General features: G+C 54.8%; 2 protein-coding genes across 4 annotated transcripts; one reads left to right on the top strand and one right to left on the bottom strand.

Moving 5' to 3' along the window:
* Window positions 1-2,996: 2,996 nt before the first annotated feature.
* Window positions 2,997-18,083, top strand: RASL10B (RAS like family 10 member B). Of its 3 annotated transcripts, none has more exons than XR_010133819.1 (5): window positions 3,000-3,236; window positions 6,396-6,758; window positions 11,750-11,874; window positions 12,376-12,784; window positions 17,973-18,083. XR_010133819.1 is itself a non-coding variant. In XM_031011286.3 (4 exons), the coding sequence occupies exons 2-4, from the start codon at window positions 6,543-6,545 to the stop codon at window positions 12,644-12,646; spliced, it is 612 nt and encodes a 203-aa protein (XP_030867146.1). In that variant the 5' UTR covers window positions 2,997-3,236; window positions 6,396-6,542; the 3' UTR covers window positions 12,647-14,850. The 3 variants fall into 3 exon arrangements, 1 of the variants encoding a protein (XP_030867146.1); XR_010133818.1 differs by lacking the exon at window positions 17,973-18,083 and adding an exon at window positions 13,146-14,850; XM_031011286.3 differs by lacking the exon at window positions 17,973-18,083 and having other exon boundaries at window positions 2,997-3,236; window positions 12,376-14,850.
* On the bottom strand, window positions 15,842-25,620 carry GAS2L2 (growth arrest specific 2 like 2). Its single transcript, XM_019027215.4, has 6 exons — window positions 23,797-25,620; window positions 21,424-21,665; window positions 20,457-20,564; window positions 19,185-19,281; window positions 18,352-18,604; window positions 15,842-17,747 (listed from the first exon to the last, which is right to left on the bottom strand). The coding sequence occupies exons 1-6, from the start codon at window positions 24,179-24,181 to the stop codon at window positions 16,178-16,180; spliced, it is 2,655 nt and encodes an 884-aa protein (XP_018882760.3). The 5' UTR covers window positions 24,182-25,620; the 3' UTR covers window positions 15,842-16,177.

Raw genomic sequence — 25,620 nt, 5'->3', positions numbered from 1 at the left:
CACTTCGTGTCTGGGCCTCAGCTACTGCAGGCGGTCCCATGTGTCTGCTCCCTGAGTTTGCACCTCAGCCAACAGGCAGGCATCCTCAGCTGAGCCAGACCCACCTGAGGCTCAAGGTCAGACCCAAGTACAGAGTCTTTCACATGTTCCCATCAAAGTGCTCCTAATGATGGGGGAGATTGAACAGGCCCCTAGGGGTGCATGTTCTTAGGCCAAAGTGACTCTCAGCAAACCAAGATGACAACTGTATCCTAACTTCAGGCAAATCTTCCACTTCATGTAGATAGAATTGCTGTTTGTTTTTTTAAATAAAAATAATCCTTTAAATGACCTTTCACTGAAGGCCAGTATGAGGCCCAATAATTAACTTGCAGCTTTGTGTTTCCCTAGTGCAGTGGCACTATCACGGCTCACTGCGGCCCTGACCTTCAGGTGCAAGTGATCTGCCCCAGGTAGCTGAGACTACAGGTGTGCAACCACCATGCCCGGCTGTTTTTGTATGCTTTTTAGAGACGAGGTTTCACCATGTTGCCCAGGCTGGTCTTGAACTCCTTGACTCAAGCATTCTGCCCCCCTTGACCTCCCAAAGTGCTGGGATTATAGACATGAGCCATTGCGCCTAGTGTATTGTAATTTCTTACTTCTAGTCCACCTTTGGAGTGGAGGGCCACAGCCTGGGGAGCAGACATAAAGCCTGGGATCCTCGGGCAGGGTGAGGATTAGAGATTTTCAGATACAGTGGAGGGACAGGTGATGCAATCAAGAGGCCCTTAGCGACCCCATGTGATCCCACAGGGCCAGTTAAAATCTGATTTATTCTCCCCAAAAGTGGTGCTCCAGGAGGAAGCCAAATTCATTCCAGCCCTATACTTGCTTCTAGCTGCTGCCCTGGTCCTTTCATACCCCCACCCCAACCCTCTGGGAGCCTACCTAGAATAAATGGAACCACTGTACCACGGTGTTGCTCATCCTCCTGTAGAATGCCTGCGTGTCCCTAAAAAGGCAAAAAGTAAAGGCCCCATGCTGAGACTTCCTACATGCCAGGCATTGTGTTAAGGATTTTACACACCTCAGCTCATTTACACCCTGTGAACAACAGTGAGGGACAATTAATCACACTCCATTTAATAAATGAGACTATAGACTTCAAGTTACTTGCCTCAGTTACAATAGTAAGTGGCAGAGTCAAGATTTAAATCTAGCTCTGTCTGATTCTGAAGCCCAGGCTCATACCCATTCTTCTCTGTGACTGAACAGAAGAGGGAAGGGAGGAATAGGGAAGGTGCCCAAAATGCAGAGGTCAGACTGTGGAGGAAAACTGAGTTCTGTTTGGGAGCCTGAGAGCCGGAGCACACGGTAATAGGAGGTCACAGTGGAGGATGCAGGGTCCCAGGGGTAAAAACACTTGGGATATCTCTCAAGCTTCTGCTCCTCCTCCTGCCCTGAAGGCTGTAAAATGCAACCTGAGCAGGTGTGTCCCTGCTTTAAAACTCTTCCATAGAGCCGGGTGCAGTGGCTCACGCCTGTAATCCCAGCACTTTGGGAGGCTGAGGCAGGTGGACCACCTGAGGTCAACAGATGGAGACCATCCGGGCCAAGATGGTGAAACCCCATCTCTACTAAAAATACAAAAATTAGCTGGGTGTGGTGGCGCGTGCCTGTAGTTCCAGCTACTCTGGAGGCTGAGACAGGAGAATTGCGTGAACCCAGGAGGCAGAGGTTGCCGTGAGCCAAGATCGTGCCACTGCACTCCAGCCTGGCAGCAGAGCGAGACTCCATCTCAAAAACAAAAACAACAACAACAACAAAAAACTCTTCGATGACTTCCCATCCAGCACACGGCTGGATCCCAACTCCTCATCCTGTCAATCAGGGCCTTTGTGACCAACCTCTCGCCTCTTCACCCACCATGCTTCCTCATGGGCTCCTGTCTGGTTCCCAGACTCACTTCTCAAGCCTGTGTAATTGCTCTTGACTTCCGTAGCTTTCTTCTGCTACAATCTCCCTCCACCCAGCCCCAAAATCTACTTCTTTCAAGGTTGCTTCCTTGAAAGTTGCCTCCTGCGAAGCTTCAGTGACTCGTCTAATGAGTTGTCCCACTTCCCCTGCCCTCCGCAGAACCTTGACTTTGCACACAGCACATTTTAATGTTGTATGTCTGCTTTTGATCTCACATTGGACTGTGAGCCTCATACCAGACTCATCAGTGACTGCTCAGCTAGGGACTCCCAATCTTTGTATTCACATTTTACATCTAAGTGAGACAAGCTTCTCGACCTCAACTATCTCATCTGTAAAGTGGAGGAAACAATCTACCCCATAGAACTGTGAGGATTCAATCTGAGGATGCATGCAAAGCTCATAGCGCACTGGCAAAATAGAGGTTGCCTATCAATGATGACATTGATTATGACATGACATTGATCATCAAAGGTTAGAGATGATGACTTTTAGAATAAATACATGGGTGATTTTGCCATCAATCCTGACAAATGCTGGTATCTCCCATTCTGGAGAGAAGAGGCCTATGACAGTTTTAGGGGTGTGGAGGTCACGCATTGGCAGGGGAGACCTTCTTTGTGCCAGCCAGCTCTGCCTTTCACTGCAGCAGTGAAGGGTGAGAGTGATCACCCTTAGCTCAGCCCTTGAGGAGGGTGGAGGAGCAGAGCCTGGATGTCTCTAACACACAGTGCAGGGCACACTGTGCCGGGCACACAGTGGCCTGGTGACAGGCCTGGGCGGGCACACAGTGGCCTGGTGACAGGCCTGGGCGAGGGGCATATGAGGCCAAGAGTCGGAATGAGCAAAGGCCTTGAGGGCTTTCCCATGCCTTTCTTCAGCTCCTCCAAGTTACAGCTAAATTCCCGCAGGGAGAGTCTGGAGGGGTGCGAAGGTCGAGGTCAGCGATTAAAGAATTCGTCCAGGGCCGCCCAAGCGAATATGTCAGGCTCAGGGACCCAGCGGAATGCCAGCCCGCACCCCCGCCCCCTCTCCTCCTTCCAGCGCGAGCAGGCGGCGCGCTCCGGAGGGAGAGCTGGGGCTGGAGGTTCCTACCCCCTCGGCGGCCCGCATCTGCCCCCGCGCTCCCGCCCTGAGCCCGCCCCGACTGGGCAGGCGGGGGCGCCCCTACTTCTCTCCCCCCGGGCGGGGGAGCCGGGGGGCAGCGCCGGAGCCCGGGGGGAGCTCAGCCCCGCCGACCGGCCGGCCAGGGCAGGGGGCAGCTAGGACGGCCCCGGGTAAGCGGCGGGAGGAGGGGAAGCGGTCAGGGGTGGAGCGGGGCCAGGTCAGGGGCTCGGGGGGTCGGGCCGGGGTCGGGGGAGGAGGAGACGGCCTGGGCGAGGGGCGTCCGGGACTAGGAGGGGGCCGGCGGGCGGGCGGGCGGGGAAGCGGTGCGGGGCCGCCACGTGAGAGCTGGAGCTGGGGGTGGGGGTGCCTGCAAGGTGCTGGAGGCGGAGAGCGAGCTGGGCTTCTACATCCCCCCAAACTCCTACCAATCAGGTCATGGGGAGCGCAGCATCCTCTGTCGCCCCCAGCCCACCCCCAGGCGAACGTGGTTGGAACAAACAGCTGGCAGACTTGTGACCCGGCCCTTGGGATCCGCGAAGCCCCCGCTCTCAGCCTTGGGCAGCGACCCAGGTGTCCAGACGCAGGGAAGGGGACGGAACCAGGCTTCGCCCCCTGTGTGTGTCTCTGGTCTCTTGCCTCTCTTTCCGGGCAGTCTCTTGCCGGGCGCTGTCTGCAGACTCACTGCAGAGCGCAGGCCTTGGGGAGAAAGCGCTCAGGGGCCTGGGCCCTGCTTCCTGGGACAGCCCCCTCCCTTCCGCACTCAGCCAAGGGTGTTGGATTAATATACTCTTAGATCCAGGACCTCTGCCTGGAAAGAAGGAAGGGGCACCGATCGCTTCTGAGTTGGGGACAGGGCCACACTTGGGCCTGATGAGTTCCAGGAGGCTGGCCCCAGCCTAGGGGCCTCCTGCGCCCCCTCCCTAGCTCCTGGGCAGTGCCCCTCTTGCATTTCCCTGCCACTCCCCAGAAAGGGCTGGTTTCTGGGCAGGGAGTGTGGTGTCCGCGACAATCTGCAGGTAGGGTGCATCCTAGAAATCTCTGAGCTGCCACACCCAGAGAGAGGCCAGGACTCTTCTTGGCGTTCCTTGCCCTCTCTTCCTCCCCTAGGACTCCCCACTCCCCACCTGCCTGTACTGGTTATGTAATTAACCCAGCTGAGTCTCTCTGCCATGCTGGAGGTAGTGGTGTCCAGGGATGCCTAAGGGGCTTCGGGACCTGGAGGGACACATGGGGAGGAGGGATAGGTACTTCCCCCTAGTTGGGAGCCCATGTAAGTGTATAAACACCTGTTGGAGAAGGGACACTGCATGGGGCAGGAAGGAGTTCAGGGTCCTAATCTTAGTTAACAACTCAACTGACTATGAGGTCTTCACTTCCCTAAGTCACTGGGTTTGTTTTTTGGGGGGTTTGTTTGTTTTTTAAACCTTCAATAAAATGAGAAGAATCTCTCACACACACACTGCATGCATGTGAGCTCATGCAACAGTAGATAGCAGCCCCTCCTGGGATTGCTAGGAGGTTCCATTGCTAAGTTTGTGGGAAGCTTAGATGAATGAATGACCCCTGCCCATAGCAGTGGTCACTGTTTACTGAACACCTACTCTGGCCTAGGCACTGGGCTTTACATGCACACGTCATAACACTCTATTAAGTTTCTTGCCCAAGGTCACACTTCAGGTGAATGGCAGAGCTAGGAATCAAGCCCTGGCGGTTCTCATTCCACATCCTGACCTGTATTTACTATGCTGTGTGTGCACATACCCCGTGGAGTGAGTCCTCTGAACCAGGACAACCTGGGGGACATTCAGCTGTGGCTTGTGCATATGTGGAAAGAACATGCATCTGCAGAGAAGTATGCACCCATGCGGAAAAGCATGGCCTTGCCAGAATCCGGCGAACCCACCTGCCCTGGAGCCAGTTAGCAAGTGCTGATGTCACCCTCCTGGGAATCCAGACAGGAGGTCTCAGGCATGTAACAGCCTCTCTGGTCACCATCATCAACAAAAGAAGAAAGGTTCTCTCCTTTTCCTGGCTAAGAGATTTACTTGGATTTTCTCAGAAGTAGGGGCTGTTGACCTCATTTTACCTATGTGCAGAAGCATGGCTCCAGTTGAGAAGGTGATTTGCCCACTGACCTGCAGCAAGGACACACCAGAGCTGATGAATTCGTATCAAGGCCCAAACCCCTAGCAGCCCTTTTCTGGGCACCTGCTATGTGCCAGGCCCTCTGGGCTCTAGGGGATGCCAGAGAATCAGACCCAGACCTTGGCCTATATGCATTCACTGGTTAGAATCACTGAACTTGGCCAGGCGCGGTGACTCATGCCTGTAATCCCAGCACTTTGGGAGGCCAAGGTGGGTAGATCACCTGAGGTCAGGGATTCCAGGCCAACATGGCGAAACCCCATCTCTACTAAAAATACCAAAATTATCTGGGTGTGGTGGCAGGTGCCTGTAATCCCAGCTACTCGGGAGGCTGAGGCAGGAAAATGGCTTGAACCCAGGAGGTGAAGGCTGCAGTGAGTCGAGATCATGCCACTGTACTCCAGCCAACTTGAAAGTTGGAAGAAGTACTGCGACATCGTAGAAAGGAGTAGCTGCCCTTCGGGTTGTGATTGGGCACACTTCTTACTCCTTCTAAGCTTCTCTCTAAAGTGGGAATAACAGTACTTATCCCTTAGAGATGTCGTACTGACCAAGGATAACCATATGAGCATGCCAGCAGAGTAAGTGCTCAGCAGTGTTGCACCCCAGAGGCGACATGGTCATCTAGTGCAGAATTCTCAACTAGGGGCATTTGGAAATGGGGTCAGGGGGAGTTTTTGGTCATCATGGTGTCTGGAGGCTGGCAGTTACCTCTTGGGGGCCACGGAAAGCAAATGTCCTGCAATGTGTGGGCAGTCCTGCACAATCGAGTTCTCTCCCCACAAAATGTCAGGAGTGCCAGCACTGAGACACACCTGCCCAGTCCCACTCATTCAGGAGGACACAGACTCAGAGGTGTTGCCGTCTTGTCCCAGGCTCTGTGGGGAAGCTGGGATCAAACCAAGTCCAGTGCCCTTCCCACTCTGCTCTGCAGCCTGTTTTGGTTGGAGTTGGACCTGGAGAAAAGTCAAGTCATAAGTCAAGAAAGATTGGGCCCTACTACTGGAATGCAGGAAAAAATGGAGGAGGGATGGAGAGGTTTTGGAAAGGCAGCCACAGGGGTTCTGGGAGAGGGAAGGCATTCTAAGTGGCAGTAACAGCTTCAGCAAAATCCCAAAGGTGGAAAAGTGCAGGACACGTCCAGGGATAAGCCAGTGCACTAAGCCCACCTCTTGTCCCCACAGTCCAGGTGGAGGCCGCAGAGGGCCCAGGGCAAGCAGAGGCAGCAATGGTTGGTCCTGACGGTGGCTGAGCCCCCAGCCCCTGGAATATGCAGCCCGGGGGAGCCCCAGACAGCGGCAAGGACGAGGTGGCGGAGTGGGGCGGGAGGCATGGTCTCCACCTACCGGGTGGCCGTGCTGGGGGCGCGAGGTGTGGGCAAGAGTGCCATCGTGCGCCAGTTCTTGTACAACGAGTTCAGCGAGGTCTGCGTCCCCACCACCGCCCGCCGCCTTTACCTGCCTGCTGTCGTCATGAACGGCCACGTGCACGACCTCCAGATCCTCGACTTTCCACCCATCAGCGCCTTCCCTGTCAATACGCTCCAGGTAGGAGGACCCTGGGGGGCATGGGTTAGTGGGGAAATGGATGGGTAGGGGAGAGGCTGGATTCCAAACTGCTGTAGCTTGGGCCCTATTGCCAGGGCCCCATCACTGAGTTTGGGAGCTCCACACTGCACCTTGGGCCACTCTGCTTAGAGCCATTCCAGGAATCCATTCATTGGTGTGCTAGTTTATTCAACAAATATTTGGTGACCGTTCAATGTGTGCCAGGCCCTGCAGTGGGCACTGGTGCAGTATGGTGAGCAAAAAATTTATGGAATTTGCTTTCAAGAAACTCATAGTCTGGTGAGAAAAGGCGAATATGGTGTGATAAGTGCTATGATTGGAGGAGCAGGGAGCTGGGGCAGCCCTTAAGGGGGCATCTAGGCCATCCAGATGTGTTGGGGTGGAGTTGGGGGGTCACAGAGGGTGATGTCTCAACTAAATAGGTTTTAGGCAGGTAAGAGTCAGTAGAGAAAAGGACAGGGAACACTAGGCTACAGTGAGTATTCGGAGCTGTGCCTACCATAACCTCACTCCACATCCTCTGGAGAAGGGACAGCAGCAGAATAGACGGGGCCCTGGGAAAGGTGTGTTCTTGGAGACTCTGGAGACCCCAGTCAGGTCTCTTGCCCAACGCCCTCTTCTCTTAAGTGATGCTCTGCCCCTGACCTCAGGACCTGCCTGCTGGGCACCCTCCCTGCCAGGTTTGGATTTAAATGCCCGAGGGTCCTCACTTATTGTGTTCCTTCCCCACTGCCTGCTGGAACCAGGTCCTCTTGCCCTCTCTCAACCTCTGACTTGAGAGGGAGTGGAGAGAAAAAGGAAGCTGAGCTCTAGGCCATGTTTGCTCACTGAAGGAAGCCTCTGACCAGAGTGTACAGAGCTTTTCCAGGAAGGACAGGCACAGTGGTGGAGGCCCAGAAGGCAGGGGACAAGGCTCGTCCAGGTGTAACTGAGCAAATCAAGCAGTCTCTCAGGCTGAGACCCTGGGCTGGGAGCTGGCAGGCAGCTCAGCACTCAGCACTCTCAGCAACACCAGGCAGGAGGGCCCTGGCCTAATCTGCCGGAGACACCTGTTCACCCATCCCAGGCACCTGGGGTCAGGAGGAAAGATGGAAGCCTGATCCCGCATCTGCCCTGGAAGCAGTGAGGCTGAGCCTGTCAGGGCAGACAGTCTGGGTGCAGGGCCTTCTAGTTCTCTTCTAAAGGAGACTTTAACAATCACCTGATTGGACATTCAAATCTTGCTCCAAGCCTACACACTGAGCTTTGTTTATTTCATCTTGCCCCCTTTACCTTGATTCCTGCCCCACTCTCTATAACCATTCTTATCGAATTTTTCTTTCTTTTTTAAAATTTATTTATTTATTTATTTTAGATGGAGTCTCCCTCTGTCGCCCAGGCTGGAGTGCAGTGGCACGATCTCGGCTCACTGCAATCTTCGCCTCCCGGGTTCAAGCGATTCTCCCGCCTCAGCCTCCTGAGTAGCTGGATTACAGGCGCCTGCGACCACACCCAGCTAATTTTTGTATTTTTAGTAGAGATGGGGTTTCACCATGTTGGCCAGGCTGGTCTCAAACTCCTGACCTCAAGTGATCCGCCTGCCTAGGCCTCCAAAGTACTGGGATTATAGGCATGAGCCACCACGCCTGGCCTCTTATCAGATTTTTATCCATACTTTCAGTGTTTCTTTACCCAAGTAAGAAAATGCATTCTTCCCTGCTTCTTACATAAAGAACAAAACAAAAACAAAAACAAGAACCATACTGTTCTGTACCTTGATTTTATTTTATTTAAAAAATTTTTTGTATAGATGGGTCTTGCTGTGTTACCTAAGCTGATCTCGAACTACTGGCCTCAAGCGATCCTCCTGCTTTGGCCTCTCAAAGTGCTGGGATTACAAGTGTGAGCAACCGTGCTTGGCGCTGTACCTCAATTTTTTTAACTTGCTATTATAACCTGAAGATTTTTCCAGGCCATTATCTAGAGGACTTCCTCATTCTTTTTTCATGGCCACGCCCTGCTCCATTGAAGAGCTATACCATGGAGTCCTTTCTTGTTGGATAAGTGGGTGGTATCCAGTCTTGTGCTGTTTCAAACAGTGCCACAATGAATGGCCTTGTAGATAAGTCATTTTGAACATAAGTAGGTATATCTGTGGGATCAATTACCAGAAAGGGCATTGCTGGAAATGGCACTGCTGGATCACAATGCCTGGAAATGGCATTGTGAATACAGAGCCAGGTGAGGTGGCTCATGCCTATAATCCCAACACTTTGAGAGGCTGAGGCAGGCGGATCACTTGAGCTCAGGAGTTCGAGACCAGCCTGGGCAACATGACAAAACTCCGTCTCTACCAAAAACACAAAAAATTAGCCGGGCATGGTGCTCCATGCCTGTGGTCCCAGCTGCTTGGGAGGCTGAGGTGGGAGAATCGCCTGAGGCCCGGAGGTTGAGGCTGCAGTGAGCTGAGAGTGCCACTGCACTCCAACTTGGGTGACAGAGTGAGGCCCTGTCTCAAAAAAAAAAAAAAAAAAAGTGTGACTGTAACTGGAGTTTGGAGGGGAGGTTATTTCCAGATTGCCCTCCATAGCAGTGGCGTATGCTGTGCTCCTGTGAGCAATGTATATGAGAGCCCGTTTTCCTACAGTCTTGCCATCAGAGTATATTGTCAAACTTTTGACAATATATTTGACAATCTGAGAGATAAGATATGATATTCTCCTTGTAGTCTCCATTTGCATCTCTGATCGTGGGTGAAATTGAGCGTCTTTCATAGGTTTAAGGGCCTTTGTGTTTCTCTTTTCAAGAACTATTGATGTCCTTTGCCCATTTTTCTATTGGGTTGTTGGCTTTTTTCTTCTTGACTGACCCTGAGTTTTGGACTCTAAGATATCCAAGATTTCACTCCTGGAGCCCAGTAAGGGACTTTCGGCAGAGAAATACTGTGAAAAAGGTATCCTCAAGGCACCAAAGATTAAGTATAAAACCTAAGAATCCTGATGGCCACCATCTGAAAACAAAATAATACATTCTTCTCCAATGCCAGATGAGATAGAGCCCAGGAGAGTAGTGTTTCCTGGGTGTAAGTCTCAGTGTCTTCTGCAGCCCCTTCTATCAGAGAAGGAAGCTGAGATTATCAGGTGCTTGCAACTCACCAAAGGAATTATCAGCAAATGCATGGTTGAGATGCAGGTGGCTGAGCCTTGTCCCTGAAACTGGACTCCCTTTCTATTGCTCCTTCTCTGTCTTGACATAGCCCCAAGATGGCCTTTTACAGTTTGGAACCCTGCTTCCTCCCTTCAATCAAGGGGAAAGGGATAAGCTAGCCAATCAGGGGCCTTCCTTCTCTCTCTTTTAGGAACCCCCAGAGAGGAGTGGGTGGGAGGAAGCCAGGAGTTCCCCTCAAGGAGGCAACATGTTGGGGGAGAGGTGGGGCTGTCACCCTCAAAAGCTGGCAGCTGCTCCCTCTCCCCAGCAGACAGCTTGAAGAGACTGGGAGCCTCTCATCCCTCCCACTTCTCACTGATCTCCATTGGTCTTGGGGGATCGTGGGAACATCCGTATACACAGGTTCCAGGCTCCTGGAGATCACTGTGTCCAGCAGAATGCAGTCTTCCCTGGCCTAAGAAACCAGTTTCCTACGGTTTTAGGTTTGTCCTCGGCATCCTCCCGCCGCACCAAAAATTTAAACCTCAGCACAAAGAAAAGATGCCACATCATCTCCCTAGGGAAATCCACTGCAGCATCTTCTAAGCCTTTGAGTTGGGAAGTGCTGTTCTGAAGTTGGACTTAACTCTGCACTACTGCCACCAAAGTCGTTTCCTTTTGATCCTTCTTGGAAGTGGAGAACTGTAGTCCTCCTTTGTGCCTGGCCCCTGCCCCACTCAATTCAGATGCTGGGACAGGAGACATACCTCCACCTTCTTCTAGTCTTTTGCCTGGGCTTTGGTGGGAGAAGACTCTGGTTTCCTTTGTCCTTGGAGGCCTCTGTCCCCCCACCTTTAGGGACCCCCTTCTTTCCACACACTGGCTGCCTGAAACCGCTCTTGCAGCTGGCACGTTGACTAATGAATCTGTTAAGGAAACTTCTCTTTAGTGTACTTGGCCTTTCTAGGAGTCTCTTCAACTTGAGCTGTACCCCCCAATCCCTTGAGAAGTTGCCACAAACATTCAGGAAGTTCATCTCCCTGGAGCTGCCCAGGGGCCCTACTCTACATCAGCCCATTATGCATCCAGTCTGAATCTTTTTCTGTTTCTCAACCCTGAGGGCAGAGAGAAGCATACAGAAGGGGCACATCAGGTAGCAGTCTGAGGGCAGTGGCAGAGGCAGGAGTTGCATTGATCCCAGCTTGGGCCATGGAGAGCTCACCAGCCCAGGTAGTGCTATTAAGGAGCACCTGCTTTGAGCCAACAGTGCTAGACACTCAGGGAGGAAGAGGGAGTATATAAAAATGAGGATGGCCTGGCTGTGGCCTTCTCAGGAGCTCACAGCAGAAGTGGGGAACTGGAGATGGAACAGCTCTAATGAAAGTGTAATAGAAGGATTGTGAGAACACAGGAGATGAAGGGAGTAGTCCCCTGCTTACAGGAAGGATGGGAAATCAGGAAGCTTCTTGGAGGTGGTGGCACTTTAGCTGAACCTTGGAAGACAGAATTTTAACAGGTCCAACACCCAGCTCAGAGCTGGACTCTTAGAGGTACTTAATAAATGCCATAAGGCATAAAGGCCTCGATGGATGGATGAGGGCACAACATGGAGCAAGGCAGTGGCCCTGAAGATCAAACAATGTGACCTGCTCCATCCTGGCTTGGGAATGGGGAGGCTACAGCTCCTCCATTCTCCCTGGGCCTGGTCTCCTGGGGATGGTCGGGTATGGAAGGCTTCAGGTGCAGTGGCAGGTGAGAGCACTGCCCCTCTGATGGGAGGTGTCTGGGGGCTAGGGGAGCCCTCATGGCTGCTCTGACCCTGGTACTGGCTGGGGATATTGCAGGAGTGGGCAGACGCCTGCTGCAGGGGACTCCGGAGTGTCCACGCCTACATCCTGGTCTACGACATCTGCTGCTTTGACAGCTTTGAGTACGTCAAGACCATCCGCCAGCAGATCCTGGAGACGAGGTGAGAGGCTGGAACACAGTCCATTGCCACCTCTGTGGATGCCCCAGTGCTAGCCAGTCCCTGTGAAAAGGGCACAGTATAGGGATACAGACAGAGGTATATGTGTTCTAAGATTTCCACACATACACTCAAACATGCATACATTGTGCTGTTCCCATTTCTGTCAACTCATGTTGGGACCCTGGCTGTGGGGGTGGCTAGAGTAGTGCAGTAGTTAAGAACTGGGACTTCTGGAACAAGACTTCCAGGGCCACTCAGCTGCATGACTTGAAGCCAGTAAACATTTAAGCCTATGTCCTCATCTGTAAAATGGGGATAACAGTAGAACCCATCTTTTAGATCAGTTGTGCTGATCAGAGAATATAACACCTCCAGGGCTTAGGGCTGCGCCTGGAGCAGAACCTACGGTGGTGGTAGTATTGGCCAGGCACAGCCTGCCCTGCTGGGAGTACAGCGGTTGTGGGGCTGACAGAGTTCTGAGCTTCCTGCCTCGCCCCACAGGGTGATCGGAACCTCAGAGACGCCCATCATCATCGTGGGCAACAAGCGGGACCTGCAGCGCGGACGCGTGATCCCGCGCTGGAACGTGTCGCACCTGGTACGCAAGACCTGGAAGTGCGGCTACGTGGAATGCTCGGCCAAGTACAACTGGCACATCCTGCTGCTCTTCAGCGAGCTGCTCAAGAGCGTCGGCTGCGCCCGTTGCAAGCACGTGCACGCTGCCCTGCGCTTCCAGGGCGCGCTGCGCCGCAACCGCTGCGCCATCATGTGACGCCTGCGCGCCCCTCGGGCTGCGCCGGCACTGGCCGAGCGGAGGGCGGGGCCGTACTGCGGGGCTGGGGCGGGGAGCGGGCGGGAAATGGAACTGTGACGGTCCCGGCCTGAGGCCCCTGCAGCCACGCATCTCCCGGTGAGAAGCAGAGCGCGAGAGGGAGCCCTCCGTAACTGCCCAGCCCTGCCCCTTGCCCCCGTGGCTTCCTGGGACAGCCGCCTTCAGTGCTGTGTTTAGTGCAGTGCCCGGCCCGACCCGCGGGGGTGCCACAGCCTTTTGGGATGGGGGTGAGCGTGCAATGGAGGCTGGGGGTGGCGAGGTGCCGCCTTGGCCGGGCCCCCACCTGTCTTCTCCAGAATGTGTCTGTCTTTGCCTGGTGTCTTCCTTTCCCGTGTCCGCCCACCCCAGCGTCTGTTGGTACTTACCTGTCTCACCTACCCTCCAGTCCCCTCCCAGCTCCGCTCACAGGGCTCTCATTTCGTCCATCCCCTTGTCGCAGATCCTGGCAGCTTCTTTGTGAGGCCAGGCCTTCTGACTGTCAGCACCACCGGCACAGGGCAGAGATGCGGGTGGCCCAAGGACCACGATCAAGGGGTCCGGGGGACCGAGGTCCCAGATCAGTGAGGGGAGAAGGTTGAGCTCTCCGGCTTCCAGGGAGACCTCCCCGCCCAGCAGCCCCCAGAGACACAACAACCTACCTTCCAGCCTTAACTCGATGGTCCGTCCCTGCCAGGTGCCCCTCACTCTTCCTGACCCCAAAGCCAGATCACCCCCTGGGTTAAAACTTTTTTTTTTTTTTTTTTTTGGACAGAGTGTGGAAAGGGAGCCCCCCAAAGGATAGCTTCTTTTTCATGATGCCAGGCTCCAGTCCTTTATTCCCTTCTGCATACTGCAATCTGATCTGTCAGACTGGGGAATGTTGGGTTCTGGGGTCTGGTCGTGGAAGGGGGTTAGGTTGTCCCAGTGAAAATTCTGTTGCCCCGTCTCAACCCCATCTGACTACCCCAGACTCTGCCTGCCTCAGATCTCAGACTATCCTGATTAATCTGGGGAAGAACAGAGCCAGGGAAAGAATGGTGGGGACCCCTGTACTTGGGGGAGACACACCTGCATCTTCCTCCTGCCACAGATGGAGGCCCTCAGGATCTGACACCCTCTTGTCCCAACACCAGTCAGCCCTATACCCTAACTCACTCCACCCCATTTTCTCCGGCTGCCTGGCCGGGTTTCTACCTCTCGTCACCGGAGCTGATCACTGTCAGTTTTGTACCGATTTAGAAATAACAATAATAATGAAGATTCTAGGAATGGCATGAGGGATTGATGGATGGGGGACTTGGAGGGAGGGACAAGTGGTGCCCTGTCCCCTGCTCCCCTGGCCAAAGAAAGCTGTCCTTGAGGCTGAGCCCTCAGCCCTGGCCTGGTGGGGGGACAGCAAGGTCCCTTGTTATAAGAGGGGCAGAGAGGACAACTCCGCTTTGGCCAACCTAGCCAAGGCTGCAGCATATAGACCAGGAAATCAGGTAGCCCAGAGTGGTGATGGAGCAGAGTCTGGGGGAAGGGTCGTGGGTGGGGAATTTATCACCAACATCCATTGTAGGGGGAATCTATGATTCTGCTTCCCCAGCGGATTCCCACTCTGTCCACCAAGTGGGGGGTAGCACAGCCTCACAGCAACCGCCCTGACCTTGGGCAGTCTAGTGTTCCTGCATTCTAGTCCCTGCTGTGCTGCAGGACTTTGGGCAAGTGACCTGCCCTCTGTGAGCCTCCCTCTGACACAGAGGAGGTGGCTCCCCTTCCCCACACCTTAGAGTGGCTGGGAGGGTAACAAAGAGGGCCTGCCCCTTTAGTCTCCTGCACCCCTGCCCCCTGGTTCACCAGAGGGAGCGGATGAAGGATGGCAGCATCTCACATGCCCCATCACCAACTCTGAGGCACCTGGGGTGGGGGGGCGGGGCCCAGGCCTCTGGCTGCTCCCCTGTGGGAGCCATTGGAATGTATCCCCTGACAGGCCCCCTTCCGCCTCCACCTCAACCCAGGTCTTGGATTTCAGGTCCCTCCACCCCCATTCTGAGTCTCTGTCCTTCTCCTTCCACCCCCTCCCAGGGTTTCCCACCACAGGGTCTGGAAGTGTGTGTGACGCCCATTGAGCTGTTACCCGAAGTCAGATTAAAAATCAGGGAGTGTTTTCCCTCGTTTCTGTACCAAGGTGTTGGCTCCATTCCTCATGGTAGGAGGGGAGGGGTCCCCACAGGGCTTGCCTGCTGAGCTCCATGTGGAAGGAGGGTGAAGGTGGTGAGGTGGCCCCCAGTCCCAAAGCCCAGGTCAACAGGGAGACCACCGGTGAAGAGTTTGGGATTTGTCACCTTTCCACCTAACCCCAAACCCTCCAGCTAATTCAAACCATTCGGAAGGGAAGCAGAACTTCTCCCCTGCCACTGTTTGGAAAATTTCCATAATGGGACTCAATCCCAGCTTCTCCGTCTGCGTCTCGTCCTTCCCACTCAAGGCTGAGACTTTACAGCCTCTCAGTCATAACTTCTTGGATGTAGATGTGTTAGGAACACTTTCAGCCACCCGTCTTGTCCCTGAGTGATCTCAGGTCCCAAACTCCAGAGCAAAGCTTTGAAATCTTGGGCAAGGGTGCCTTGTGGGAGCCTGTGTGTTGAGGGCAGGACTGGTCTCTGTCCGTGGTGCTGACCCACCAGCCACTTCCAGGAAAGATGGGGCTGCCTGGCAAGGTTGGCTGAGCCTCAAAAGAGGAAGCCTCTCTCACCACCAACTCCTTCCTTCTAGTCCCCATCTCCTCCAGTGGGATAACATCTGAAGCTATACCTCCCCGCACCACCACAGTCCTGGAGTGAGGGACTCAAGAAGCTGGGGGGCAGGGGGAGGCAGGCTCAGTGGTTCACATCTTTAATCCCAGTGCTTTGGGAAGCCAAGGCAGGAGGATCGCTTGAGGCCAGCCTGGACAACATAGTAAGACCCCATCTCTAAAAAATAAAATAAAATTAGCCAGGTGTCATGGCACCTACCTGTAGTCCCAGCTACTTGGGAAGCTGAGGTGAGAGGATCACTTGAAGCCTGGGAGTTCGAGGCTGCAGTGAGCCATGATAGCGCCACTGCACTCCAGCCTGGGTGACAGAGCAAGACTCTGTTTCTGAAATTTGAAAAAAGAAGCTGGGGGCTCAAGGGCAGAATCACATGCATTTAATAACTTATGGGAGTTATGGAAACAGGTGGGCATGGCCAGGGGCCAGAGGCCTGGAGTGTGGTGAGCTGTTCTAGGGGAGAGTAATGAGATATAGGATGGTCCTACTGCCCCTGGCCTACCTCTGGAGTTGGAGTGAGAGCAGTGGGTTGCCCCTTTGCTCAGATGAGCAGATGGAGTCTATATTTGTCTTCTGACCCACTCCTGCCCAAGGCCCTTTGTGGAGGTGAGGGAACATCCCTTCTGTTCCCGCAGCTGTGAATCCAGTGTATACATGGCCATCCTTTTTGCTTCCCTCCTACCCAACACATTCATGTGCCTCAGACCCAGGACTCCTCCTCAGGTGGAAGTGGAGCTTGATTAAGCCAGTGAGGTTGCAGGCCCTCTGGAGGTTGGGGGCTGCTCTCCAATGGAGCGGCTGGCTCTTTCTCCTCCTTTCCTTCCTCCTCCTCCTCACCTACTGAAGCTCCATCCACCCGGGATGCCTCCCCTCCCTTGCTGCCCAGCACAGCTCTCAACAGCCTGTCCTTGGAGGGCTGCCTGGCTGGACCCAGGAAGACATAGGCCAGTGGCTTGGGGATTCGTGAAGGCTGCTTCTCAGGCCTGTGGTCTCTCCGGGGCCGAATCCTGGGTCTCAGCTTCAGCTTGTAGATGGACGGGACCCTCTTGGGCTTCCGGAGAGTTCTCCTGCCCTTGCTCAGACATGCCTTGGCTTTGTCAGAGTTGGGGTCCAAGGGCGAAGGTGTGGGGGCCTCCGGGCTGGCAGACACAGTAGAAGCCGAGCAGTCCTGCCCTCCCTGAGGTGGGACCTTCCTCATGTGGGTGCCCTTGGCACTCAGGCTTGCCTTTGTCCTGGGCCCACTCTGTCTGGCTCCCAACTTCCCTTTGAGGCTTCCCGGTCCTGGGGTAACAGCTGGCTTAGGGGAGCCAGTTGGGGCTGCCTTCCAGGCTTCCAGGTCCACTTTAAGGAGGGATGGGGGCCCCTGAGCCAGTTCTTGGATGACTTTGTCATAAGGACCCCCAGGCTCAGGCCACTGCCCAACCAGCCTGGGGATGTAGACCCCACTGCGAGGGATGACCCCAGACCTTGTGCCCTGCGGACAGGCACTCCTGACTTCTAGCAGCTTCATGTTGCCCAAAATCTCCTCTTCAAGGCTACAGTAGATGGCTTGCTCCTTGTTCCTGCCCAAGGGCAGAGGTGTGTACCGCCCCTCCTGCTCCTGTGGGCCCAGGTCCCAGGACTCTCTGGCCTCTGCCATGACCTGGACGTCCAGCTGCTGGTCCTCCTGCCGGTCCTCCTGCCTCACTTCCACAGAGCAGTCCCCATGCGTGGACCCAGCCAGGTCCACAGTGACGGCCCTTTGTGGGACGGGGTCTCTCCCAAGTTCTGTCCTGGGACTTCCAATTGTAGCACCAGGAAAGCTCCTTCCTGGTGTTGGGGGGCGAGCAGGGGGCAGCCGGATGGGGATCTTGGTTAGGCCTTGGACAGGGGTTGGAGAACGGACAGACTCTGGCTCCCTGAACTGGAAGAACGCACCCTTGGCCTCATCCCGGAGTGGCAGCCTGAGGCCCAGGCACTCGGCTGGGCCAAAGGAAGGAGGCAGGGGAGATGGTCCTCTTGCTGATATCCCTTTGGTGGTGGCCTCAATGGCTTGGAGTCTTTGTGGGGTGGGGTTCCCGGCATCGGTTCCCCAGCTGTCTGTTTCTTCATGAACCCAAGATGTGGGAATCCTTCCCCTGGGGAGTTCAGGGGGGTATCTCTCCTCCCTCTTTCCTGACAAGGTACACTGTGGGTCTCGGCCTTTTTGGGTAGATGAGGACTGGGGGCTGGGTGGGCTGTCCCCAGCTGTCGGCTGCCTCCAAGATGGGATGAGAGACCTCTCCTGGCACCTGAAAGGGAGAATCACAAGGCTGCAAAGGGAGACTCATCAGGCCGGCAGGGTCATCTAGTGTGGTCCCTGGCTTTGGGAAGTGACAGTCTTTCCCCAGTGAGAACACCCAGGGGGCTAGACTTCACGCTGAATGAAACCTATGCTCCCTCTCCTCCGTGACTGCCCAGAAATCCTCCTTATGGCAGTCACTGCCTAAGTCTATTCGCCCTTGTTCCCTGTGTAGCAGATAGAAGGAAGCCTGATCCTGGCCTGAGGTGACTTCAGATCCTTCGAGGGACGGCCTCAGACCAGTTGCAGGGCAGTGGAGAGACAGAGGGGAATGCACAGTCTCCGTCTTAGTCTCTGCTCTACCATGAAATGGTAGGAAGCCTTCAGTAAGTCTGTTCCATTTCTGAGCTTCAGCCTCCTCATCTGTGAAATGGGAAGGCATATGAAGTAACCACATTATCCCAAAGGTACTGGGTATGCTTCTGGTTCCAAAACCTGTGGTCTTGGGGTAGAGGCACTGCCGAGGATCTGCTCCTTTTATCTTGGAGTGTGGTGACCTCTGAGAATGTGCACTCCAAAGGAAAAAGAGCCCCATCCCTGTCTCTTCCCCATACCTCAGGAATGGTGCCATCTCTCTGGAGGCCCCCGTCCCTGCTCCCCGTTCCCTGCGGGGTCTGGGGGAGGATGGGGTGGGGGGCCTCAGCCTTCGGTCTGAAGAGGTATATGTCTTCCAGTCCACAGGGGGTGGTGGACTCTGTGAGCGGCTGATGGTCATTGTAGGCTGGGTCTGTGAGGGTCCATCCTGAACCCTTACTTCATGCTGCACTGGTGGGGCCGGGGGCTTCAGGAAGCTGCCTGGCTTGTGTGCTACCAACAGTCCCCCGGAGAAAGGAGAGGAGAGAAGGGTTCAGTTCCTGCCAATGGGGACCATTGTTCCTCCCCCAGTGGTCCCATGCCCCGCATCCCACATTAAAAACAGTGGGACCTACAGTGGCAACACCGGAGTTTCTTTACGGGAGGGGCTTAGGGGACCCAGCTGCGGGATTTATTTAAAGCTATGTTTTTAGTGCGGGTACACAACTTTCCCTTAGAGCATGTGCTTATTTGGAGTGGCTGGAGGCGTTGATGGAGATTATGGAAGAATTAAAGACCCTCCAAGTCACACTTGGTGCCAACACTGTGGATCCCAGAGCCAGACCTAAGCTCTGCTAAAACGCACCGTGGCCAAATGCTGCTTCTGCGTGTGTTGCCCGCCATCTTGTGGCGACATTTAGTACTGTACTGTGCCCAACTACTGCCTGCCTTCCTCCAGCCTCCCCCACACCTCCCCACCTACCGCTCCCCTCCTGGAGATCAGACATACCTCCCACCTCTGCCTCCAGCCTCCCAACCCAGAGCTAGGCCTCTTCAACCAACCCCACAGGGAGAGGACCCTCAGGGGACTCACAGAGAGATGTGCAGCGGCAGGGGTCATGTTTGTCCAGATAATGGCCCAGTGTGTCCCAGCCGCCCCCTACACGTACCATCACATGGTTCCGGAGGATCTGAGGGGGCAAGGGTGAGGTTAAGGGCGGGGTGGAGGGCAGCCCTTCTTCCTGGACCAGCTCGCGGGCTTCCGGCACTCACTCAGGGATGCTCTCATCCATGTACCCATCCACACGTAGATGTATGTGTGTGCTGTAAAAAGGCAGCCCGAATCTCCTCCTCCATGACTGGCATCAGATAACACATGCGGTCAAGGTGGGAGCCAGGCTGAAAGCTGTCCCACAACTGGTCAAGGGATCCCAAAGGCATTGTATAGCCTGCCCCCAGAGCGCTCCTTTTGCTGTAAACGGTTTTGCATCTGTACATGCCTGTACCTAAAACAGGGCCCTAATGCCACTGGCTTTGCCCCTGTGGCCTGTGTGGAGAGCCCATGGGAGTCCTGGTCCCACTCCACCCTCAGGCAAGTCACATGTCTCTTCAAGCTTCAGCTTCCTGTGTTGGAAAGTGGGGCCACAAGTTCTTGCCCCTATCTGCATCACAGGGCTATTGCCTCAGGTCTAGGGGAGGGCCCAGAGAGCTGGCTCTGCTCCCAGGTGTGGCCTGTGCCCAAGGAAATGGCTGGGCCATGCCCCGAGCTGCTGGCCGCTCACGTGGGTACAGACCGTTTCTGGTGAGGCACAGCCAGGTATTGGGGTAGGAGGCACATTTTCAGACCTGTGCTGCTACTCACTCTGCTGAATGTACCCCCAGGCAAGTGGTAGGGGTGGAACTATGGGGTCCATGTGGCTGGGGCCGTGCACTGAAACCAAACTTGGGGTTCTCAAGCTGCTTCCTCTAATCAAGTCTGTGGGTGGAGTGGAATGGAAAAGTGTGATCACCCTTCTCCATACCCCACTCTGCCTGAGAACATGCTCTAGATTAGGCTACGGTGGAGGAGAGGGAGGGTGGTGGCTCTGGCTGCCCTGATGGGAGGAGGAGATAGGCTTGCCACCTTTGCCAGGAATCTCCTGGAATTCTCCCAGGGAGAGAAGGAGAGCTCCAAGGCCTGATGGCTTGGGGTGAATGATGACTTACTGTCATTGTCCTCAAGCCTGGACAAAGTCCCATATTCTGGGAGGTGTCATTGTTCCAAGCCTGGGCAAGGTCCCATATTCTGGGAGACTTAGTGTCATTGTCCCAAGCCTGGGCAAGAAACCCTATTCTGGGGGTCCCTTGACCCCCAGCCTGGACTTACCCGGATGAAGATGAGGGTGTTGGAGTCACCCACACGGTACTTCCCCTCAGACAGTTTGACCATGGAGAACTGCACTGGGCACGTGCAGTGGCTCACGAGGTTCTGCACCTGCGGGCGGGTGGTGAACTCAGCCCTCTCCTTTGCCCACTCTGGGTCAAAATGGGGGGCCTACCTGCCCCCCAGGTCACCCCTGAGGTTTCTGCTGAGGTCAGAGCTGGGGAATGAGAAGCAAGGAGGGAGTAGATAAGGCTGTAAATGACCCAGCGAGAACGAGACCTGGGTGGTCACCCATGGACCTACCTACCATGAGGTCCAGAGCTGATGGAAGCTGCAGAGTGTCACGGGGGGACTGTGGGATCTGACAGGCTCAGGTCAGTGCCCTGTATCCACTACATCATAGGCTTTTCATTAAGAAAACTGCCTGAGCTCCATTTTCCCCAGGGGTTAACCACACAGAACTAACTGCTGCGAAGTGGCCCTCTGTGCAGACCCTGTTCCAAACACTTTGTATGTGCTGGCTCATTTACTGATCACAGCATTCATAGAAGGTAGGTGCTGTTACTGTCCCCATGCTGCAGATAAGGGAAGCCAGACACAGAGAGGTTAAATAATTTGCCCAAAGTCACACAGCTGCAAAGCAGTGGAACTAAGACTTGAACCAAGGTGTCTCGGAGAGTGCCACAGTCGGTGTTCTTGAAAACTGTCCCAGCAGGGGTTAAATGAGAGGGGCATCCAGTGCTGGGTTGGTAAGAACGCCTGAGAAACGACATGGCCATTAATTACTACGCGTGGTTAGGGTTGAGGCTCAGAGTGGAACCGTGCCTTAAAGCCACACAGTGAATTCGGGTCAGGGTGGACAATGGAGCTCAAGAAGGGGGTGGGTTAGAGGGGGCTGGAGTGGGACTGGGGAGAGGAGCACGAAGGACAAAGGGAAGGGGCCCCTGAGGGCGTGTGCAGAGCCCCTCACCATCTGGTCCAGGTTGCGGAAGTGGCAGGGCTGGCGCCTGGGGGGCGCCGGCGGCGAGGGGTCGGGCGGGGGCAGGGCCAGCTCCTGCCGCACCTCCTCCTCGATCTCCTCCTCCAGCTGCACGAGTGTGGGCGCCGCAACACCAAAGCGCCACGCCCGGCGGCCCAGCTCCAGCAAACACAGCACCACGTTCTTCACGTTCTTGCGCAGCACCAAGTCCTCCGTCTCGAACATCAGCACCTCTGGAGTGGAGGCGGGGAGAAAAGGGCAGAGGCAGCGTGAGCCCCCAGAGGACCTGAGCCTCCGGGGCAGGGGCGAGCGGGGAGGAAAGCCCTGGGGTCATCCCCAGTCTGGGGCAGCAGACATGGGGAGTGGTTTGGGTCTCAGAATCTTGGGGTCAAGTCAGCCCCCTAGGAGGGGTCTGGGCGGAATTGCCCAGGTGCTGGGGACAGACACGCGGCCCATCTCACAGGAGAGGCTGCGGATGAGAAGAGGTGACAGCAAAGCAAAGGGACCTGGAGACTGGCTGTGACTGTGGATGAGAGAAGGATGAACTCCACCTTCCCCTCTCCCCACTCAGCTTGCCTGGATGGGTCCAGGAGCAGGAAGCGGTTTGTTCCACTTTCCACCCACGCCTCTCTCCTCCGATCTCCAACAGGCATCTCAAACTCAGCTCCCACCCAGGCCCAACCAGGCATGCTGAGGACATGCTCTGGAGCCAACCACTAAGGCTGGAGTCCTGACTTATTACCAGCCGCATGACCTTGAGCTAGACCCTGAGCCTCAGTTTCCTCCTCTGTAAAATGGGGATGTAGTCTATTTCGTGGGGTTGTTGTGAAGATTGAATATGGTAATAGTTGCTAACCATTCACAATGTCCGGCATATGCAAACATTCCTTAAAGCACTAGCTTCTATTAACCTTCCAATTCTGTTCTCAGTGCCCGGCCACCAGCCAGTAGCCCAGGCCTGACCCTTTCCCCAGTCTCACCCCTGCCACCTTTGGCCTGGAGAATGGCACAACATCCAGTCTCATCCCATTCCTGGTTTCAAGGCCAAGGAGATGAAGGATCCCGACATGTCACTCCCTGAGCCCTACAAGCCCCAGCATGATGGGGCCCCTCCCTGGCATCATCCCATCTGTCTCCTCCCATGTTCTCTCCTCATCCTAGCCCTGTGCCCTCACCACCAGCCTCTCCCTAGTCATTCACACACCATGCTTTTTCTGCGCCTTTGCCCGTCATCCCCCCTGCTTAGAATTCCCTTCCCACAAACTTCTATTTATCCCTCAAGACAGCCCAGCTGGGTGTGGTGGCTCACACCTGCAATCTCGGCAGTTTGGGAGGCTAAGGCGGGCGGATCACTTGAGGTCAGGAGTTCGAGACCAGCCTGGCCAACATGGTGAAACCCCATTTCTACTAAAAATACAAAAATTAGCAGGGTGTGGTGGCGGGCGCCTGTAATCCCAGCTACTCAGGAGATGAGGCACATATAATTGCTTGAACCCGGGAGGTGAAGGTTGCAGTGAGCCAAGATCGAACCACTGTACTCCAGCCTGGGTAACAGATCGAGACTCAGTTTCAAAAAAAAAAAGACTGAGGCCAAATCTCCTTCCTTTGTGATGCAAACTTTCTCAGCCCCATTCCACCTAATCAGGCTGCTATTTCCTCCCCTGGCTCCCAGCATTACACCTCTAGGTCAAGCCTTTGCCACAGTAGGCTATAATTTACGTATCTATCCCTCTACCTCTCTCTCTCTCTTTTTTTTTTTTTTTTTTTTTTTTTGAGACAGACTCTCACTCTGTCACCCAGGTTGGAGTGCAGTGGCGCCATCTCAGCTCACTGCAACCTCTGCCTCCTGGGTTCAGGCAATTCTCCTATCTCAGCCTGCCACTATGCCCAGCTAATTTTTGTATTTTTAGTAGAGACAGGGTTTTGCTATGTTAGGCCGGGCTGGTCTTGAACTCCTGACCTCAGGTGATCCACCGGCCTCAGCCTCCCAAAGTGTTGGGATTACAGGCATGAGCCACCACACCCAGCCTTCTGCCTCTCTTGCTAGATCATGAATTTGTTGGGCGCTGGGTCTCTTTCCTCTCTGTCCTTGGTGCCCAGCAAAGTGCTCAGCACAGAAGAGGTGCTTGATATATGCTTATTGAAGTAATCATCAACAAACATTTATCAATCATCAATATATTTATTTATTGAGGATTTACTATGAGGTGGGGAAACTGAGGCATGAAAAAAGAGCTGGTTCAAGGCAAATCTAGAATGAGGATCCAGGCTCCTGCCCCCCAGAGCTAGCCTGTGCATTTGAGCAAGGACCAATACCCCCCAAGATAAGCATCTGGAATGGGGACGAGGGTGCAGCGTGGTTACCTTGGATGCCCATCTCCTTTCGACACCACTGGATGAAGTTAGAGACATTGTCCCTGGCCTGGAAGGTACCTGGCTGGGCGGCCCCATTGCAGGAGACCCCGACCCGGGGCATGGGAATCTTCTGGGCTTGGGCAGGTGCCTCAGCCAGGAAGGCCAGGGCAGCGTCAGTGACAATGTTGGCGTGTTGGCACAGCACCAGGCCCGTTTCCAGCACCTGCAGGAAGTTGGCTGCGTCGATGTCCAGCCCATAGAGGTTGCGAAGCCACTCAGCCAGGTCTTCCTTCATGGCCTCCAGGTACTGCTCACTCGACTTGAAAGGCCGGATACTGCACACAGGCGGCCCTAGGGTCCTGGGCTTCCTCCTGCCTCCCGCAGGCTGGGACATGGCTGGACCCCAGCAGGGGAGGAGGTGGGCACCTCCCCTCTCCCACTGCCGCCTCTTTCCTCCCGCTGCTGCTGGGTCTCGGCTGGGTTCTTCCTGATTCTGAGGTTCCCGTGTACTCGCTGAGAGCCCGGGACCTCCAGTGCTGCTACTTGCCACTGGCTTCAGCTGCCAGGCCTGGCCCAGCCCCTGCTCCCCCACATTCCTCAGTCCTTGCCAGAGCTTTCCCTGGTGGCCCTGCAGCAACCTTGCTCTCAGGCTGCCCAGTCCACTCAGAGTTCACCCCTCTGAGGCCAGATGGAAGTGAGGACACTCCTCTCTTTCCCCAGAGCTGGAGAGATCAAGCTGGCTGCCTCCTACCCTCTGCTAGCTGCGGCCACAGAGCCTGGGGTGGTTGCCGGCCTCCCCGCTCTGCTTTCCTCCCCTCTCCTTGGAGACAGCGGCTGCTACAAACACTCCTTGTTAACCCTTCCCAGCAGGCGAGGACTGCCCTGCAGAACCGAGGGAGAGGGAGGAGAGGTTGGGGCTGGGGCTGGCTTCTCTCACGGGGCTGGCCAAATGGGAACTTTGGGGGAGTGGAGGGAAAGCAGGGGTAGGGGTTGCCATACCCCTTGGTGTTTAGTGAGTACAGGAGAACAGGAATGAAACAGACATAGAAATAGGGCCCAAAACTCATGAGTGTAGCCTTAAATCCTGTGTGACCATCATATACTACCTAGCCTCTCTGTGCCTTAGTTTCTCAACTGTAAAATGGGGGTAATAATGTTTACTTTTTTTGGTGTGTTGTGAGGGATAAAGAAATAATGTATGTGAAAGTATCAGACCATCAGAACTCACAGGCAGGCACAGGTCTGAGTGGGTCCCAGTTCTCCCGGCAGCTCTGTTAGCACCATGATCCCCACTTTCTCTGAAGAACCTGCCCCACCCCCCACACTAACCATGTGATTGCACTACAGCAGGCTGTGGGTCATAACACCCTACCACCCCCATGGCCACAGCAATGCATTCATTCAACCAACATTTCTTGGTTGGTCACGGTGTAAGTGCTGCCTGTAATCCCAGCACTTTGGAAGGCCAAGGCAGGAGGATCACTTCAGGCCAGGAGTTGGAGACCAGCCTGGGCAACATGATGAAACCCTGTCTCTACAGAAATAATACAAAAATTAGCCAAGCATGGTGGCACGCACCTATAATCCCAGCTACTCAGGAGATCGAGGCTGTACTGAGCCATGATTGCACCACTACACTCCAGCCTGGGCAACACAACAAGACCCTGTCTTAAAAAAGAAAAAAGTCTTGAGCACCGACTATGTGCCAGGCACGACTGCAGGCCTGAGGATACAGCAGTAAACAAAAAAGACCAGGTCCCTGACCTTATGGGGGCTACTTCCATGTTACCGAGTGGTGAATGACAGATAGACAAATAAATCTAAGGCTGGGCG

This window comes from Gorilla gorilla, chromosome 4, assembly GCF_029281585.2.
Source record: "Gorilla gorilla gorilla isolate KB3781 chromosome 4, NHGRI_mGorGor1-v2.1_pri, whole genome shotgun sequence".
Lineage (NCBI taxonomy): Eukaryota > Metazoa > Chordata > Mammalia > Primates > Hominidae > Gorilla > Gorilla gorilla.
Note: the sequence above shows the minus strand (reverse complement) of the source record. Positions and strands in the feature narration are given on the sequence as shown.

Bases quoted from the DNA above. Each gene is read 5' to 3' on its own strand.
- RASL10B (XM_031011286.3), top strand. From the start codon at position 6,543: ATGGTCTCCACCTACCGGGTGGCCGTGCTGGGGGCGCGAGGTGTGGGC. The intron at 6,759-11,749 runs GTAGGAGGACCC...GGGATATTGCAG, and splicing joins TCCCTGTCAATACGCTCCAG to GAGTGGGCAGACGCCTGCTG. The intron at 11,875-12,375 runs GTGAGAGGCTGG...CTCGCCCCACAG, and splicing joins CAGCAGATCCTGGAGACGAG to GGTGATCGGAACCTCAGAGA.
- GAS2L2 (XM_019027215.4), bottom strand. From the start codon at position 24,181: ATGTCCCAGCCTGCGGGAGGCAGGAGGAAGCCCAGGACCCTAGGGCCG. The intron at 21,666-23,796 runs GTAACCACGCTG...CCTCCACTCCAG, and splicing joins AAAGGAGATGGGCATCCAAG to AGGTGCTGATGTTCGAGACG. The intron at 17,748-18,351 runs GTATGGGGAAGA...TCTCCCTTTCAG, and splicing joins GAGATGGCACCATTCCTGAG to GTGCCAGGAGAGGTCTCTCA.